This window comes from Anabrus simplex, chromosome 3 (genome assembly GCF_040414725.1).
Source record: "Anabrus simplex isolate iqAnaSimp1 chromosome 3, ASM4041472v1, whole genome shotgun sequence".
In the NCBI taxonomy this organism is placed as follows: Eukaryota; Metazoa; Arthropoda; class Insecta; order Orthoptera; family Tettigoniidae; genus Anabrus; species Anabrus simplex.
Window position 1 is genome coordinate 431,550,547 of NC_090267.1, and position 20,823 is coordinate 431,571,369.

Here is a 20,823-nt window from a genome sequence, read left to right on the forward strand (position 1 = left end):
CACCATTTGTTGAATTCTTGCGATGAAAACAAGAAATTATTGCACGCACAAGAACACAAGGACATTTCTTTGTGGTAATTCTAGGCTGTACAAAGAATGACAAATTCGTTCCCAATCAAATGGTTCGATCCTTTCAAGACCCCATCTCTTAAACATCCAATCGCTCAAGGTACTTTCTAAAAGCAAGCAAACAAACTTCTAGTTTTATGTAACTGTCGGCATCGTCCTAACAGCCATAATGAAACACCAAATCTCGTGAGATCTCTGAAGTTAAGCAACATTGGGCATGGTCACCATTTGGATGGGTAGCCTACGTGCTGTTGTGTACAGGAGGAGCGGCACGGACGGAACCATCCTGCCAAAAGTAAACTCCTGCTCAAGATCTCTCATCAGTGGCCCTTGGCTTAGTTGAGGACAATGGTTAGGTCGCCAACGTCCAGGTTTGGACAAGGCACTGGGCTATGTTTGTTTGATACCGTGAGCATAGCTACGAAATCTCCAGTTTTGCATGGAATCCGAATCACGAGGACGTGACTTCATTTTAAAAATCTCACGTGCAGTGGCCGAGATTCGAACCACGACCTTGTGTTGGTGGTGGTTGTTTTAAGAGGAAGTACAACTTGGCAACCATCCTCTCTAAAACTAAATGCAAACAAAAATAAAAATCTAAACTTTTATTCAAGGATGAATTTTGAATAATAATAATAATAATAATAATAATAATAATAATAATTAATAATAATAATAATAATAATAATAATAATAATAATAATAATAATAATAATAATAGAGTTTTGGCAAGCAATCTAGTGATTAGTAATTTTATACCACCACCTCTCATATCCTGCCAGCCAACATTCTGATGATTTTTTTTTTTTTTTTCGATCAACGGAACTCGAACAGGTTAACCGCGATGTCAGACCATATAGACTTGACGTATTGAGGATCATGCCCTCCAGGCGGGAAAAAAGAGCCTAAATTGATACTAACATATGAAAAATAAGTGCCACCATCGCTCAGACCTCTCACCGCTGGGTTCCGTGGTTCAAATGCCAGGTACTCCGATTTCTCCTATCATCTTTCATTCCAGCAACACACTCCATTACCTGTCAGGCATTGCCCCAGAAGAGTGCGACAGAATTCGGCAGCCGGCACAGTTCCTATCCTCGCCGCTAGATGGGGGCTTCAATCCATTCCTGACCGATTTGAAACTGGAAACAGGCTGCGGATTCTCATTTCACTTTCATCAAAAGCGAATTTAAGTTCCCTGAGTAATAGAACACTCGAAATGTATGCGCATTTGATGAGTACAGTACGTGTAAAGCAAATGACGATATCAACAGTATTCTTGTCATAGTAAGAGTTCAAGTCTTCGTCTTGACGAGAAGCCAGCGACAACGCCACTCTGCTATCACGTCCCTGCACTTTCTCCACCCAACCCATAAAGTTGATGATTGTTTCAAATTTCCTGCACTCATAAAACGAATTTCATTGTCGATGAGTTTCTTTATTGCCTTGAACACACTGGAGACAGAATGCGATCTGATTGTCTCGAAGTGGAGTCAGTGGCTAGCAGATGAATAGAGGAACTACGTACTATAGCTGAAGTATTTATTAAGGAAGCTTACTTTCTGGATAACCTGCGTGTTTGAGAAAAGAGCAGATTATGGGAAAATAATTTATAAATATGAAAATATTTATTACCAACGTGTTTTAGCACTGTCAAAGAAGACAGAATAATAGTAAAGAGAAGAATTTAAACCATCTTTCTTCTAGAGGCAACGTAATTCAACATTTTACAATTACAAAATACAGAATATCTGCATCCAGCTAACGTGAAACTATCACAAATATTCCACAGTGATCTGATACTAGAATATTGCTGACAAATTCCTCCGTTTCTTTATTACTCAGAACACAGTTCTTAATCGAACAATGTAGCAGAAACAGATTGAGGAATCGTTCTGTAAAGTTTCCTTAAATTCAAAATTAAGCTAAAATATAGCTCATGATTCCATATAACTTCTTAAATGAATACAATGAAAATAGTGTTGTGCAAGCCTACTAAAAGTGATACATTCTGGAGAGTTGTTTTAAAAGTACAAGTATTTAAAACATTAAAAAAAAAACAGAAAACTGTAGGCTAAATCAACAGAGATAAAAACAGTGATAAATCATACTGCCATTATTTGAAAACACTATGGATATTTCTGTTATTTCAGCACTGTCAGTCTAGACAATATTTGAGGTAATATTTAAATAATTAAAAAAATAGGTTACTTTTTCGTGTGATTTTCTAGCAATGTATGCTAAACCCATATTTCACGTTTCCATGATAATTTTTTTTTTTTTTCTGTTGAGAAAATTGTTTGGCTGTACACTAAAAACTTATCTGTACAGTCCATTCTTTAAAAATTGTGGTTACCAAAATAACATTTTACTTTGTACATTTTTGTGACATAAATGCGTTGAAATACTGAATACAGTGAAATCACAGAAGTTATGCAACCTTAGTCCTAGTCAGCAGTAAATTCGACAGCCTCTGGAAAAAGAGCAATTTCTGAGACAAAATAGTATAGCCTATAAAAAAACCCGTTTGAGTTCAAGGCAGGAGAAATTACAAGATTAGGTTTTATCAAAACATTGTGTTTTAAGTTTTTACTAGTTGATTAATAAGGACTTCTGACGGGCAGTAAGATGTATCAATATTCCAAAGAGTTTAGAAGAAAATTTAAAAAAAATGGAGAGCTATTCAGCCAATCTCCATGTGGTATCTTCTGGGTGACGCTAACAGGAGATGGGACCCATTTTACATATACCATCTTTTCTAACCAGCACCTTATTTGACATGATTTTTAAGTCACCATCCCTGGCCATTAAACGGAACACTCCATAGATCAAAGCAACTGCCATGTTGATAATGTTCCAGCTCGTTACGGTATTAAATTTCCATTAAGAGCGGTAATAGATACTGTATTTCTGTATACTAGTTGATTCTTCGTAACAATTTTCAGTTTTGGAAGCAACCTTTCACTGTCCCATAAACTGACAAGTATAATCATCATCACTACTTACTGGCTGTATTTTTTTTTTCGTTTATAAACATTGCTTGAGCTATATGGTAGCTGCAGGAACAAGGGCAAACCGTAGATAACCTCACTATATTCAGAGATGACCAGTGCAGAAGGGTAAGAAAACGAAAATGTATCTTTAAAAAACGTACTCAAAACCGTAATTATTAAAGCAAGTGCAGAAGTTGAAAATTCAATGTTTCAAGTTAAAATAAATTAACATAATTATACATCCTACTTTTTCAAGATACTATACAGTTGGTAAAATAACCTTACTAAACAGATTTTATAAATTAATAGATTTTTAAAGTTTTATAAAATTAGCCATAAATCTCTGAGATCAGAGCAGTTCATAATAAAATGTTCTGAAATGAAACAATAATCTCTACATTCTAACATATTCTGAACAAGTGTTAAAAAATAAGAAGTCGAGTTTCCTTCGACTTTTTCTTTCCTCCATCGTGTCATCAAAAGAAGTGGCCAAGCAGGCCTAGTCCAATGGATCTTGTCATACAAGTCTTTGAGATCTTTTAGGCATATTCTACTGGGGTGATATAAATTGCCTCCAAGAGGACTACTTATACCTCTTTATAAGTACGTAAATTCCCTCCTCATTACCGGAGATCATCCAATGTGTGTTCTGTCGAAATAGATATCGAATCTACAGTATCTTAAGTGAAGACAGCAATAAATAATTTTTACAAAATCAAATATTTGCACTTCGGCAAGAACAGATTGCTCGACTTGATTTTGTTTTACCATTTCTTTCTGTTTACTGAAGTCAGTATTTAATATTTTAAACATTTTATTTTTATGACGAAGTTTTTCTAACTGAAGTTGACCAATAATTTTTTTTAACCAAACCAGCAAGTCGTGCAAATTATGCGCGTAAGCCTATAATACTGTCATAAATCCGCAAATGGGAAGGAAAATTTGGTTACAGTGAAGTATTTATGAAAGAGAAACACGTTCGCGCTCTCAGGTAAAGAGGAGACAATTTACTTCATGTTTGAACATGGGGAGGCAATTTACCGCCTCAGATTCTGCTATGCTCGCACACTAAACACAGACCAATGAAATCACACATCTTAAAGGCACTCGTTCTCACTGTTGCACTGAAAATTCATTCCTTTTGGTGGATTTCAAATGGTCTTATTTCAGAAATGCACATCCTGCACGTCTGTCGGCGTCTCTGGCTGCCGAGACTCGTCAGCGTCAGTGACGTTGGAAACCTTTGTGGTAGGCGTCGTGCTAGATGGTAACTTGCCAGGAAGTGGGCCCAGAGATGCCTGTTGCTGCTGTTGGGACGCCATTTCTGTGGCGAGCACCACCTCGATGTGACGCATAATACGTTCTACTGCCTTCGGCTCCGTGCGAGTCAGGGCGCACACAGACGTCAGGACCGTGCTTCCACATGCCGGGTTGAGACCACGCACTGCAGCGCAGATGCTGGCGGCTGCAAGTAACGAGGGTCGACTCTGGATGAACTCTGGCTCTAGAACAGGAGAAAAAACAGCTTTCAGTCGAATGTTGTCGCTCAGTTCTCATGATCAACGTTAATACAGCATAAGCAGAGGAACAATTCAATAAATAAAAATAATATACATAAATAAACAGAGACGTTCCAACAGATGTAACATGATTTTCGACCAAGAAATGGATGCTCAAGTTTGGAAAAATTAATGTGTAGACGTCCAGCTGCATGACTAAATGGTCAGCGTGCTGGTCTTTGGTCCAGAGGGTCCCGGGTTCGATTCCCGGCCGGGTCGGGGATTTCAACCTTCATAGATTAATTCAAATGGCTCGGGGGGTGGGTGTTTGTGCTGTCCTAACATCCCTGCAACTAACACACCACACATAACACGCAGTCACCTACAGATGACAGATGCCGCCCACCCTCGTCGGAGGGTCTGTCTTACAAGGGCTGCACTCGGCTAGGAATAGCCACACGAAATTTAAAATAAATATGTAGACAATAATGTGGGAACGGATAGCTCAGACGTGGACAGTAAGCAGTACTGTGACGTCATCTCACTCCACTATATCCTCACAGTAGACATGTTTGGAAAGTTCGTGGAATGTAGACAGTAGCTGACAGTGGGGAAGAGACACATTTAAAGAGTGAAATAGAAGATGCCTTGGAAGTAATGATACAATTTACTGTCTGGATATTCTATTTCTTAACTATTTGAATTGCGCTCACAGATAATTTCTGTTTTGCTAGGATATATTAGGAGAAAATAATTGTCTAATAAAATATTTAGATAGAAAATAAAAGTACTTTTGTCCACGCAATTGTATAATTTTATTTAATTTTGAAAAATATGAATAAGAAAAATCTAAATTATTATTATTATGCACTTTCATTTACAGCTTTGATGATTACTGTGATACTGTACTTTTCTGAACTTTCTGTTTATCTCTTCTTTAACAAACTTATCGACATTAGGACGTAAAGGCATGGAAATATTTTATCTAAGACTGAATGCTAGGTTGTGATCTGAGAATGAACTACTTCAATAGGGTTTAGCAAGTTTCATTAGTTAAACAAATTGCTTACACTCGTACGCCGATCCAAATACATGTGACATTTGAACAGTTAATGCACACAATCTTGGGAATACTGTGAGCTATTGCAGGATATCGCACGAAATAATATATTCTTTTACATTCCCTTCACAAACGTCACAACTCATTGAACTGTCCGGCACTTAATTTTAACACCCACGGTTCTATACACTTTTCACCATCAAGCTACTGTATATTTCTACCCACTGACGGTCTCTCACGTTGTGAGTCGTGCGTGGGAATTAAGGGGTTGTAAACGACTGTGGCATTGCCTGCATTAGACTTGGCAACCTCTCCTATCCGGCCTCTCATGGTCAACTTTTATTCTTTTTCCCAACTTGACAATATCAGGTTTTCCACCTTTCAAAATCCTTGTCTTACCAGAAAAATCACCCTTTGAAGGATCAGACATCGCCTTCTCGTCTAGACCATGAGGCAGAATAATAATAAGTAGATGTAGAAGGATAAGAGGAAGAAAGAAGAAAAACAACCGAACGAGTTGGCTGAGTGGTACGAACCACATAGCTGTAAAGTTTGCATTCGGTAGATGTAAGTTTGAACCCCACCATCGGCAGCTCCGAATATGGTTTTCCGTGGTTTCCCCATTTTCACACCGAGCAAATGCTCAGGCTGTACCTTAATTAAAGTCACAGACCATTCCTCTCCACTCAGCCTTTTCGTATCCTATCGTCGCCGTTGCCGAAAACCTATTTGAGTCAGTGCGATTTAAGCACTAACAATAAATAAATAAATAAATAAATAAATAAATAAATAAATAAATAAATAAATAAATAAAATTTTAAAAGGCATGCTACTTCATGAAGGAAGGCATTTCGATTCTCATTACCAATATCAAGGTCAAGCTATGTTCATTCTGAAGCCCACAAGACGAGAGTTTCGTCAGTTCAAAGCTTGCCTGTGCGATTTTAGTTCCTTGTCGTATCTGTTCTGTGCGTAACTCGAGCAGCAAGATTGAACATGTTGAGAAAGAGTTTCAGCAACAAAAGAAGAAATATAAATCTTGGCCTTGCTCGCCTCTAACGCAATTCGAATGCTAAATTTCTTTTACCGCTACTTCTTCCTTGAATGGATGAGCGAGAACGGGTCCTGCTATACCTTGCCCTTTAAATCTTTAACTGGAGCAGCTGCTTTCTGAAAGAGGAACAGGAGAGGAAAAAAAGAAGAAATAGCACTGCTCAGGAGAAGTGAAACATTAAGTTCATTCCGAGCGACATTCGACAGTCTTGCAATAAAGAGTCGGCTGGAGATGTCTGTCACAATCTTCCTGCTATCTCGGACATGTTTTAGTGACATTCTTCATCTACAGCTAATCGTCTCCGGATGTACATTTCGAATTTGATGTATTAAACGTAACATCATAGTGTCATGTGCTGCTCCATGGCTCTATGTTCAGCGCAACAACGGCTCAGAGGATTCTGGGTCCGATTTCCGACCGAGCCTTTATAGCCGCGTCTGGTTAATCCTCTGGCTCGGTGACTGGATATGTCACAGTCTTAATATAATTGTACATCTCTTCGTTTACATGAACACATGTCACTACCAACGAACACAAACGCGCAACAGTGAATACCGTACATTCCTCCAATTAGTGTTGCGAGCAGAACGGGCATCCGACAGCAAAACTTGACCAAGTCCACGTGTGCGACACAGAGCGCACCCCTGACTACCAGGGTGTAGGAAACGCGGTAAAGAAGAAAAATCTACTTTATATTCATTAGGATATTCGGTCTTCTCTGCAAATTCAATGTGTAACAGTATGATACGTTGTATGTCAGACTCCTTATCTGACTGGTCAGCTTAGCGGCCTTCAGTTCTGAGAGTATCTGGTTCGGTTACTGGCCGGATCGGGGATTTTATCCACTTCTGATTACCTTCTCTGACTTGGGGAATGGGTATTTGTGTTAATATACGTACGCCCACATTACCAACCACCACAAAGACATGCAATAGTGAATGCATAGGGTTGACGCCAGGAAGGGCATCCAGCCGTAAAACTCGGCTTTTTTTTTTTAGTGCCAACCCCATGTAATTGGGAAAGGGAGAAGAAAAATATATTCTTAAAAGGTTGGAAGGATCACAATGTTTTGGAAGAGAACAATAACTGATCGTGAAATGTCAGATATGAAGAATTAAGTAATAAAAGAGAGTAACTAACTGGCACAAGCAAGTGTTGACAATGCCGGGCTCACCTTCAGATCAATGAACGTTATCTGCGTTCTAAACTCTGTAATCCTCTAAGAGGGAGGACATAGAAGTCAAAGGTTGATCGGTTGATGATTATGATTATTACGATAATAAATAATAATATTGGTTTTTACGCCCCACTAACTACTTTTCTGCGGTTTTTGGAGACGCCGAGGTACCGGAATTTTGTCCCGCAAGAGCTTTTTTATGTGCCGACACGAGGCTAACGTTTCTGAGCACCTTCAAATGCCACCGGCCTGAGCCAGGATCGAACCTGCCATGTTTGGGTCAGAAACCCAGCGCCTCAACCATTTGAGCCACTCAGCCCGGCAGTTAAAGGATATGCAAACTTCTTAATATTACTTGTCTACGCAACAAATCGTTTTCAAGCACCATGCGACAATACACGCTTCTAAAACGCTTACGAATTCCAGGTATTAAGACAGTATGCCGGTATAATTTGACCCGCATGGTGCTAATACAAGGTCGCTTAATCGAACAGCATATTAGCATAGGCTATGAAAAAAGGTGCAATAAGTTGCTCCATATGCCAATGAGAAACACCTGTTTTCTATCATATCAGTTTCCATTAAGAGGTCCTTGTATCGTATATTGTCTTGTAGTTGACAGGTGAAACAACAGATCAGATCTTACAACAAGATCTTTAAATCACTGATGGCTGTTCAAAGTTGGGATTTATATCACGTATATCGTGTAAAACTCTTATCTGCACCCCCTACAATGAATCCTGACTTTATCTCGTAAGAGAAGCGGTTTAGGTAAAGATAACTTTGTTTTCTTCGTGTTCATGGTCATTGTAACTACATTTTTTCTCATTTGCTATTTGCTTTACGTCGCACCGACACAGATATGTCTTATGGCGACCATGGGATAGGAAAGGCCTAGGAATGGGAAGGAAGTGGCCGTGGCCTTAAGGTACAGCCCCAGCATTTGCTGGTGTGAAAATAGGAAACCACGGAAAACCATATTCACTGCTACCGACAGTGGTGTTGGAACCCACTATCTCCCGATTACTGGATACTGGCCGCACTTAAGCGACTGTAACTACCTTTAGTTACTGAACATTTCTTACTTCTGTCACACCTAAAACTTTACATGTGTATGTGTATATTAATTCGGGGTTTTCCGTAAAATACATAATTTCTACGACGGGTCTTAAGTGGCTGCATGAACAGTAATGGACATTATACTATATTCCGATACATTATACTTCGCACACTCATCAGGAGAGAGAGCACAGTTGCGTTTCTCATGATCAGTAAGCGAGCTGTCGGCCTGTGTCTCCAGGTGAATTGTGTCGGGTACCGTAAGATTACCTGGCCTACTACTACTATACACCACCTGCATTCCCTCAGGGTCAGAGGAGGGGGCAAGAGGACGCGACCGTACTGCAGACCTTTAAACATGGCAGCCGCGTTGTTTACTACAGCCTACCACGTGGACTAGCACGCCGCATTTAAAATCATTTGGCATCTCGCAACACAAAGACTTTCGTTTCACGGAGCTTAGGGATTTTTATATATCACACAGTTGAAAACTTACGATCATTCGTAGAAATACGCAGGTTTTTCGTTTTAAGAACAATACGACATACTGTACGCCGAAATTTGATCACAGCAGTTCTAATCTGCCGAATCGTCCCAGAATATCAGTATAATTAAAACTAGCTGCGCTACCCGTCGCTTCTCGCAATTGGTAGACTAAGCAGGTGGTGGTGGTTGTTACTGTTTTAAGAGGAAGTACAACTGAGCAACCATCCTCTATGAACACGAATGGGATGGAAGGGATCCGACACTTCGAAAAAGGAAGGTATCGGCCAAAGAAAGACAATAAGCCACGAAGAGCTTGAAAATGAAAAACTCCGTATGCCTCGGTCCAATAAAAATCTTACCTTAATATCTCCGTTATCCTAGACCACACGGTAAATATGCTTGGGACATGAAATATTGTTCAAATTTTGTTAGGATATATATCCCTTTATTGCAATTAATTGTCATACAGTCGGTCAATTAACACGATTTAAGGTTGTACACTAAGTTAATAAGTTCATACGCAATTTGCGTATCCTCGCTTATATTGTTAGAATAACTATTTATGCAAGATTATTTATTTAGCTCATTGCTCTAAAGAACTAATTCGGTGTAAGAATATCAGAAATATTACCAATCAACAGCTGTCTATCGCCAAGGTATAATAGTTTTCATGCTATCACATCATGTTATCGCACAGCCTGCCTCGTGGCCATGATTGTTAAGGTGTCAAGTCTGACACCGTCCTTACCAGGTTCGAGTCCCGTTGGTCGAAAACAAAAATGTCACTGGCCGGTAGGGTAGGAGAAGTGGTAGTACACAATTTATAATAACTAGATTGCGTGCCAAAAGCCTGAATTCAATTACAGCCCTCTCCGCAGTGTTGGTATGGAGCAAGGGCATATGATGCTGTTGATGGTGATTCGTCCGTCGGATGGGGATGCTAAGCGTTCCTGGTACTATTCGACAAAAATAGGCATTTACCCGGTGTGAAACTGGGAAACCACGGAAATCATCTTCAGGGCTGTGCCATTGGGGTTCGAACCCACTATCTCCCGAATGCAAGTTGATAGCTACGTGACCCAAACCACGCAGCCACTCACTCTAAGTGCACAAATTATTACCGTATATTCCTGTGTTGAAAGTTTTCTTTTCTATATATGGTATGCTTGGTCTATACTGTATTTAACTTATGCACATTTACATTACTTTTTTTAAAATTGTAGTTAACTTATTCGTTAAGTCAACATAAAATACAAACTCGAGCTCCAGATGCTCTCTATATGAAATCTAGAGTCCTCGTTATATTATTTATTACATATAACTGGATGTTAGTGAAAATATAATAATCGCGATTATCTCCGTAAGGTAAAAACGGATGAAACTAAAAACACGGACATTGTATTTTGCACAATTGAGGTCTGCATGACATACAGTTTTCCGATGTAGCTAATATTAAGGGAGTAATTTGATACATTCAGTTTAGGTCTTGTTAATATAGCTACGCTATCCGTACCGCCTAGTGCACAAGCTGCCAATCGTTGAGCTTAAATACTGAGTTTCGAAGAATTATGTTAAACCATTTTTCCATGCTGTAGCAAACACAGATAAAAAGTTAAATTAATATTTTCGACTTTTATAACCTAATCTTAAGTAAAAACGAAGTGTGTGGCAAAAATTGATGGATCCAGGGAAAATTATAATTTTATGTATTTCGATATTGTGAATAAAACAACTACGGGTGTCACCTGTTGCCATCCTGGGGATGCCATTAGATTACATGGCAAGCATCGAAAGTGAAGTAATTCTTAAACGTAAGCTATCTAAATCTGAAAGAAGTTAAATAAATAAATAAATAAATAAATAAATGTAGACCTATTCGAAAATATTTTTCCTGCAAGATGTTCATCACGAACATTAAATAATAATAATAATAATAATAATAATAATAATAATAATAATAATAATAATAATCGTATGGCCTCAGCTACCGTGGGCAGGCATTTCAATTTGACGCCATCTGGCTGTCTGCTCGTCAATTTCGACGTTCCGTTTTTCTCTAGGCCCACTAGATGGCAGACCGAGTAAACCGAAACTCTCTTGGGCGTCTATGGCTGAGATTTAATGAATTTTGTCGGGTAAACACCAAATGTGTCACCAGAGATCTTTTACATGCCGACATCGTACGACATGGAGTGACGAATGGACTTTTTTTCCGCCCTTCAAAAATCCGACTACCTCTGCCAGGTTTGAACCCACTATCTTGGGATCCGGAGGCCGACACTCTACCACTGATCCAAGAACTTCAAGAACATCACAAGATAAAATATCAAAATAAAATGAACTACGTATCTCTTTAAAAATAATACTACTAGAGTTGAGAACTGCTCTGCCCGCATCACATTGCTAATAAGACGCATTAATCATAAAATGTGCTGATAAATTTTTAATCATATAAAATCCTAATTATAACTGATAAGCAAGGAAGGACTATTCATTAGCGTACTTGAAAATATGTTACGATAATTTAAACAATGATGTTCCCAAGCGATGGTGAGATAAGGACGACGACCTAGCCGCCATATGGTGGGTAACATGCAAAGCCTCACCTGCCATATCTCTGGTGGCTACCTCACCCCAAATTTGGCAGGTATCGTAGTGGATTTCCATGAGAATGCATCGCGAGAAAGAGCTTTTAACAGAAAACAAGTTACCTCACATGTTCATCCGAAGTTGATGCCACTACACAGGAGACTTGTTTGTTACAGAAGTGTGGGAAATGTAACAGAGAAAGGGCAGCTGAAGTCAATCGACGTGTCTGCCCTTCGAACACAGACGAGAACTACAAAATCCAACATCAGAGTTCAACCAACCAAGTCTCGCGTGTTCTCTCAGAGAGCAAACTAATATCCTTCAGTGGCTCATGTTCTTCTGCCTTAATTCCCGCTGTAGATCAGTGGTAGGGATCCTAAGACCGCGGGTTCAAACCCAGCAGAAGTAGTCTTTTCTACTAGTTTAACGTCGCACTAACGCATCTAAGGTTTTCGGCGACGAAGGGGTAGGAAAGAGCTAGGATTGGAAAGGTAGCCACCGTAGCCTTAATTAAGGTACACCCTCAGCATTTGCCTGGTATGAAGATGGTAAACCACGGAAACCATCTTCAGAGCTGCCGACTGAGATTCGAACCCACTATTTCCCGATTGTAAGCTCACACATTATAACATCTCGAACGAGTTCTCGAAAATATAATATATTTTAAAAGGTCGAAAGAGGCGCACAAAAATACGATAAATCCCAAAGAAAATATAACAAAAACAAATGGATCTAATCATTAAACCACTGAGCGCTGAGAGATAGTCCAGTTTGCACAAGTGGAGGTGACCTTAAGAACATTTCTTACTATACTTCTTGATAGGGGAGAGAGAGAATTGTGGCGATTGTTGTTATACGCATATGTTATACGCTTAACACTGATCAGAAATGTAAAAGGATGACGTTCGATATGTCGAATAATGACGATATCAGCAAAGGGAAGGGAAGACATGAAAACAAAATACTCCCTTAGCTCTCGCAAATCTAATAACGTCGGAATCGGAAGAGATTAATTATTGGCGCGTGGCCTCCAAAGGAGGCCTGGTGGCAGGTCTTTTGAGTTGACGCCGTACAGGCGACCTGTGCGCCTATGAGGATGGGGCCCGACCTATGATTATTTTTAATTATGAAGACGGCACATACCCAGCCCCCAAGCCATTGAAATTAACCAATGAAGGTTAAAATCACCGACCCGGTCAGGAATCGAATCCGGGACCCCATTGACCAAAGGCCAGCACGCTAATCAACCATTTAGCCAGACTTCGTAAGAAATAATAATAATAATAATAATAATAATAATAATAATAATAATAATAATAATAATAATAATAATAATAATAATTCATGTCCCACTAATTACTTTCACTACTATTTTCAGAAACGCCAAGGTGTACGATAAAAATTCTTTGCGTCCCGGTAAATCTACCGACGCAAGGCTAGCGTACTTAAGAATCTTCAAATACCACCGGACTGTGCCGGCATCGAACGCGACAACTTGGGCTCAAAAGACTAGCGCTCTACCTTCTGAGACACTCAGCCCAGCAGGTCGGGAAGAGAAAAGTTGGCAAGGGAGGTCTGACAGGAAAGTGGCCTCATGTAAGTTGGGGCCTCGTGGTCACCACTCCACAAGTGGCGAACCTCTGAAAGGTATCGGCTTGAAGCAACATTCAGCATGAAAAAATACTGTGTCCGAAGTTTAAAGGCTCGTAGTTTACAAATTCTTAAGTCTATATGCCTCTGTCTTGTGTAATACTCAACTTCACCCAGCTAAGCATTCAAATAAACTAGAAGAACCCACTGAATAGCTTCAATAATTCAGTTATATTCGACATGCGGTACTGCACGAAAAACTCTGTTAATGTAATATTGGTCAATTACTGTCAATCACGGAAAGGAGGCAAGCCATTATCAAACGTCACTTACATACGTCCAACTTCTCGGAAAGCTTCATTTGGAGATGCCTGAATGGTGCGCTCTTTGTTTTCGCCGAGGTCCGGCCTCCCTCTGGTCTCCTTTTGGCACAAAGAATTCGGTTCAGCCCCTTCTCTTATGTGAATGGCTTCTTAACACGCTGCTTTTGTGAGTAACCCTTCCCTTGTATTATGTGTCTACACAATGTTCCCTTGCTCGACTCAACAATTATTAAAATAGCATTACACACAAGTACGGGCCATACAACACTTCCTTCCTTCATTACTTCGCAATAGCCAGGTTCTCTGAAGGGGCTCAGCTTTGTCTTAGAATTCTTCAAAAACTTTCATTTGTTTTCCAAAGTACTAAGCGTATCGATAAGGAAAGAAATTAAGTCTCCAGCTGGAGATTCATAACAAATATACTTCACATTCTTCGTTCTATTTTTAAAAGCAATGGCATAATTTGCCTCGAGAACACAAGTGAGGAATGAATTGCTTGGTTGCTCCCCACGTACAAAACTACTCATTAACGGGAACTCTTTGGGTTAGACAAGACTGGCCGCAATGAAGTAACCTGTCAGTATGGGCGAATGAACAGGAATCCGGCAGTTTCCTCTTTTGTGCAAATGCACGCACATAACTTACGTCAAGGTTCCATACTACATGATATTTTAACCTCCATTATAAACTATACAGAAGTGTTAAAACCTGAATATTTCATACATATTCATTTACTGTTCGTGTTAGTAAAATAGATATGCAGAGCATGACACTGATTAACTATATCAAATATGCGAGTTGGTCTATGCTATTGCAGTATCAGTTATAGTAAGTAATTTGACTAATGCTGCGGCTGTATCGTAATTATGGTCACAGCCTCCACCTTCATAGTCCTAGCCCTTCCCTACACTAGCGCCGTCGAAATACTGGGACCGGGCGAGTTGGCCGTGCGCGTAGAGGCGCGCGGCTGTGAGCTTGCATCCGGGAGATAGTAGGTTCGAATCCCACTATCGGCAGCCCTGAATATGGTTTTCCGTGGTTTCCCATTTTCACACCAGGCAAATGCTGGGGCTGTACCTTAATTAAGGCCACGGCCGCTTCCTTCCAACTCCTAGGCCTTTCCTATCCCATCGTCGCCATAAGACCTATCTGTGTCGGTGCGACGTAAAGCCCCTAGCAAAAAAAAAAAAAAAGAAATACTGGGTGTATACGACGACGTTAAATAGTTACCTACCGGGCGAGTTGGCCGTGCGCGTAGAGGCGCGCGGCTGTGAACTTGCATCCGGGAGATAGTAGGTTCGAATCCCACTATCGGCAGCCCTGAAAATGGTTTTCCGTGGTTTCCCATTTTCACACCAGGCAAATGCTGGGGCTGTACCTTAATTAAGGCCACGGCCGCTTCCTTCCAACTCCTAGGCCTTTCCTATCCCATCGTCGCCATAAGACCTATCTGTGTCGGCGCGACGTAAAGCCCCTAGCAAAAAAAAAAAATAGTTACCTTGAAGAACAGAACAAAATTACTTTCTTTATAAATTAAATGCTCCATTATTATTATTATTATTATTATTATTATTATTATTATTATTATTATTATTATTATTATCATTACTACAACGTATAGATTAATTTGTTTACATCAATTTATGCAAAATAAAAAGCTACCTCTGAAAAAGGTCATAAATGCCATTAATAACTCGAAAGTGGTGTAGAGTGGTTAGCCCTGCGCCCAGCCACCTTTTCCCCCAGGAATTAACTGGTATTCACTTTTGGTGTATGCTGATTGAAATTCAGGGCCACGCAACTCTTCAAAAGTGGATTGTTGGATTTCCTGACGGGAAACAATCCACGTCCTTCCGGGTAAATCGAGCACGCCTTTATCGCACCAGCTACGCAGGCCCTTTATTTACAATTCGTTTATTTTATTTTCAAAAAGTGATTCAACTAACTTAAAACAAACTAAAAACGTGTTTTCTCTCACATTAGTGCTATTGTATCGCTTCATATTAATTGTGACTTAAATTTCTTTGGCATATCTGATATTAAGGTATACAAGATGTGTACATTCTAGAATACTGACATAAGACAGAGTAATCTAAGGGCGGAAATTACTAAATGTCAAAGAACATACGAATTCCAATTAATGTCATACTTAGACCAGGATTCTTTTTTGGACGAAGCATCACCGCATGTTTCCGAATCTTAAGGCTCTGCTTGAGTAATGACTTAGTGAGTTGTAACTAACTTGACGATTGGAAACCACAATATGTGGAACTCTTTGTTCTGTCTTTGTAACACTACGTGGCCGCACATGAATAACACTGCCGTTCCCTAGGAACCCCTCTATTATCGGTATTCTGATCACCCATCCAGCAGCCAGCCCCACCTATTATACAGTATAGTGCGCCTTAGTCCGGCTTCCGGCAGTAGGGTTTCCCACAAGAACAACTTGCTCGCTTCTTTATGAGGGATGGTGCAGTCCATACATCACCCTTCACTGGCTTCTCAAAATATTCGCCTACGATCCCTTGCATGGTAATCACACGAGTATTAAGTCACATGCGATATTCTTGGTTCACACGCTTATCCACTTCATACGACTATCGCACCTGAGCAGTCTTCTCAAGTGTTTTAGGACTGAGCTGGAGGGACGACTTTCTACAACAACAACAACAACAACAACAACAACAACAACAACAATAATAATAATAATAATAATAATAATAATAATAATAATAATAATAATAATAATAATAATAATAATAATAATAATAAAGCTCAGACACTACTGCACTGTCATCCTACCGGAGGCTTTATATGCGGATGAATACTTGGTAATGAATAAGGAAGGTCTGACAGCGAAACTGGAAATAATAGAACGAAAGATTGAGGAAATTCCTTGGCCGTATCGAAAAAAATAGAGTTCAAGAGAAAAAAAACCTACGAATTCTATATACATGCGGAAAATATCACCGAAGCAATTCGAGAAAGGAGAACTGCCTTTTTCTTATCTGGCCCGAATGTGTACAGGGAGATTAATAAAACTAATCTTCACGTATTTTCTAGATAAGAAAACTAAGGGAGGTGGAAAGGGACCTGCCAGAAGTGTCAATCACACAAATATATTGAGAAACCGAAATCTCGTAAGGAGAAACAGCGGCGTATCCAAGAAAAACCAAAGACGTGGACCGAGGAGAGAAAAGAACTCCAAGCATGCATGCGGGAGTACTGGGCAAACGTTATAGACAAGACGACGAAAAAAGATGAAATGACGTGGTCCCTAGTTAAATTCCTATTCACCTTTCCTTGGCCACCTCTTGTTCTCTTCCAACTCCGACAATATTAGATTTTTGAGGTCTAGGGTGCCATTTTCACGCCTTTCATGGCCCTCCTCTCCCTTTTGCCGATATCTTCATTTTTTGAAGGATCTGACTTCTTCCACTTTTTCCTCTGATTGGCGTGAAGAGAGGATGGTTGCTATAGTTCCTCTTAAACTACAATACCGAGCTCGATAGCTGCAGTCGCTTAAGCGCGACCAGTATCCAGTATTCGGGAGATAGTAGGTTCGAACCCCACTGTCGGCAGCCCTGAAAATGGTTATCCGTGGTTTCCCATTTTCAAACCAGGCAAATGCTGGGGCTGTACCTTAATTAAGGCCACGGCCGCTTCCTTCCCACTCCTAGCCCGTCCCTGTCCCATCGTCGCCATAAAACCTATGTGTGTCGGTGCGACGTAAAGCAAGTAGCAAAAAAGAAGAAAACTACAATAATCACCACCACCACATGGCAGAGAAACTGACTCTGCTGGGCTATGTATAGCAGAGTTTTAATTTCGTCAGGTAAACAGAAAATGTGACGCCTGCGATATTTTACATGCCAACATCGTACGACATGGAGTGCCGAATGAACATTTCTTCGACCTTCAAATATCCGACTATATCTGCCAGGTTTGAACCTACGATCTTGGAATTCCGAAGCAGACGCTCTACCACTGATCCACAGAGTGAACTTTGGAACATCGAAACTGACACGCAAGTAATCTAAATGGCATCATATCAAAATGTCTGCACACTGTACCTGAGGCCATGCGATTATTATCACCTTTTCCAAAAGTGACAAGCTGGAAAAAGTTAATCCGGACGAATTCATCTGTACCTTTGGATCAGCAATCATTTCACTGGCACAGATATATTCAAAATTCCACGAAAATGGTTTTCTGTTCAAATATAGGATCCTGGACCTCACTAGACGCCTTAGAGTTTAAATATCATCAAACGGAAGTGGCCTCAAAATACAAAATCGCAAAGTCGGTGCTGGAGGAAGTTATGGTCGTGCTTCACATCCCATGCGTTGACTTGTCCTTGACACAGTTACCTGAGGGTCAGACAATATTACATTACTTGACACCGGACGGACATATAAATCTTGAAACTGTTTATACTAGTAGCACAAGTCAAGGTCTACCTAGAACCACATGGGAGCTTTCCGTATAAGTCGGGTATCAACAGTTTCGTTTCACTGGTCCCACTGACGCATCAGCGAACAAACTGACCATGGAAGATTAGACAGGGCAGATTGATGATAATAATAATAATACCACCATGTGTTCTGTTTAAAGCGTTGGCAGATTCCAGGGTGACAATTCTGTTCCATAGGAGTTATTTTAAGGCGCTGTTAGCGAAGGACACAACGGCTGTCGCATTTAAACACCTTAAATGCTACTGACGTTAGCCGAGAGTAAATCTACTATGTCTGGAACCGAAAGCCGATGAATATAAGACTGCACAACCAAGACTGGCAATGGAAAAGACTAGGCCTCTATGTTAAAAAAGAAATGTTCCAAGGGAATAATCCAAATTGTTACGGAAATTTGAACATAATGCGTAGTAGGTCAATATAGAATGCTATCAACTGTAGGTGCCGAAATAAGAGGTGAAAAAGTTGGTACTATTACGCAGTGAAATTTATCATGTATTTACAACCTTCCCCTAGCTAAAATTAGGCTTGGATACATTTTCCTTCGCCTTGTGTCAGTTGTACAGTTTGTAGTTGTCGGTCAGTAGTTTCAAATGTTTGGTGCGATTTGTAGGCTACTCTTCAAAATGGGAAAATGCCAGGGTTGTTTCCAAACGCCCTCAGAGAATAGTTTCAAGAGCGAACTTTTAAGAATGTTACAGGGACGACAGAGCTAATTTTGTTGGCTGCGCGGTTTGGGTCACGTAGCTGTGAGCTTGCATTCGGGAGATGGTGGATTCGAACGTCACTGTCCACAGCACTGAAGATGGTTTTCAGTGGTTTCCTTATTTTCACACCAGGCAAAGGCCGTACCTTTATTAAGGCCATCAGTCTCTTCCTCCCCAGTCCTAGTCCTGTCCTATTACATCGTCGCCGTAAGAACTGCGCGCTGCTGCGACGTATATTTTATAGTTTTCGGTCAACAGATTCACATGTTTGATCCGATCTGTTTCAAAAATGGAAAAATTCCACCCTTTGTCAAATATTGTACTCTCCCGACCTCCATGGCTATCAGGTTTGTGAGGCCCTTCGGGGCCCCATCCCTTTCTTTTCCGATACCTTCCTTCTTCGAAGTGTGAAATCTCTTCCATTTTCTCTATGATTATTGTTAACAAGGGATGGCTGCCCACATGTATTTCCTCTTAAAACAGTAATCACCAGCACCACCATTGCCTGTTGTTCATAGGACTAAATTGTGTAAAATGTACAGACGCTCAAAAAAGGGAATGAGCACATGCTATTTTATAAGTTCCTCGCGAGTACACTTTTCTCGGAAGCAACTGAATATACATATGAGGTGAATTATCTTTTGATAATAATTAAAATTAAGTCGGATAAAATATTTAATGCGAGCAACAAACAGTACCATGCGTTTTTTTAAATTTATTTTTCAACTACTGTACATTTGAATATTGTCTACTCGTACAGAACTGAAAGTCGCTGGTATAACGATGAACGAGATAGTAGACCAGCTAGCGAAAGAAGCCACAACTTGTGAACTCCGCCTTTACAAACAGTTACCGTACCATATTCTGATTTCCTGCCCATTATCAAACAACACGTCAACAGAGAATGGTCTGAGTACTGGAAAATGTCACAGCTTAAAAGAGGAAAACACTATGCTAAAATTCAGCCCACCATACCAACGCAAATATGGTTCAAGAAATTGGAACTCACAGACTCTGTTCATCTTTAATAAGAATGCGTCTGGGGCATGGATGCTATCAGAGTCGTCTGCACAGGACCAAGGTCTTCGACAACCCTCACTGCCCAGAAGATCCTGGAGAAATAGCCGACTTGAACCACATCATAGTGTCATGTAAAAAGTACTCCCCACAACAGAACCATTTGTACTCTTCTTTGGTGAAGTTAAATAACCCACTGCCAACTTCAGTTGCCATCCTGTTATAAAACCAAAGTCCACAATTATGCGCTTTATTTTGCCAATATTTATCAGACTGTAGTATTAATTTATCAGATATTCCTTTTTTCAACCACAAAATATATGTATCATAAATGTATGGTCACACTGTAAATGCTGGCCGCATGGTCTTTCGAGGCCTAACGCCGTTAGTAGTAACAATTAAAAATAATAAAAAAGAATTGAAAGTATGAGACATTCTGGACTCCTCTTGTCTGACCGCTTCCTGACTAATTAAGATACAAACTAGATCCGAGTTAACTATGTTAACTGCATAACAAGGTACTGTATGTTAAAAGGATAATCTTCACACACTCTTAGTCATATTTCCAGAGCAGCCACCTGTAGCGGGTGCACTTCTCTTTGATTGCCGAGCAATCACATAAGTTTTAATTCCAGAGTGGACTGCAGATGTTCTTCACGCATCCTCCAGGACACCGGGCCATCATTACCATACAGGTGACAAACTTCGCACCTTGAACAGACTATCTT

The 20,823-nt window shown here is 40.1% G+C and overlaps 1 protein-coding gene across 1 annotated transcript in view; it reads right to left on the minus strand.

Moving 5' to 3' along the window:
- Positions 1–823: 823 nt before the first annotated feature.
- The window catches only part of LOC136866467 (G1/S-specific cyclin-D2), a 119,803-nt gene continuing 99,803 nt past the window's right edge, over positions 824–20,823 (minus strand). Inside the window, exon 4 of the mRNA XM_067143456.2 lies at positions 824–4,566. Within this exon, the coding sequence (XP_066999557.1) occupies positions 4,229–4,566 (338 nt within the window). The 3' untranslated portion in view covers positions 824–4,228. The remainder of the gene's footprint in view (positions 4,567–20,823) is intronic.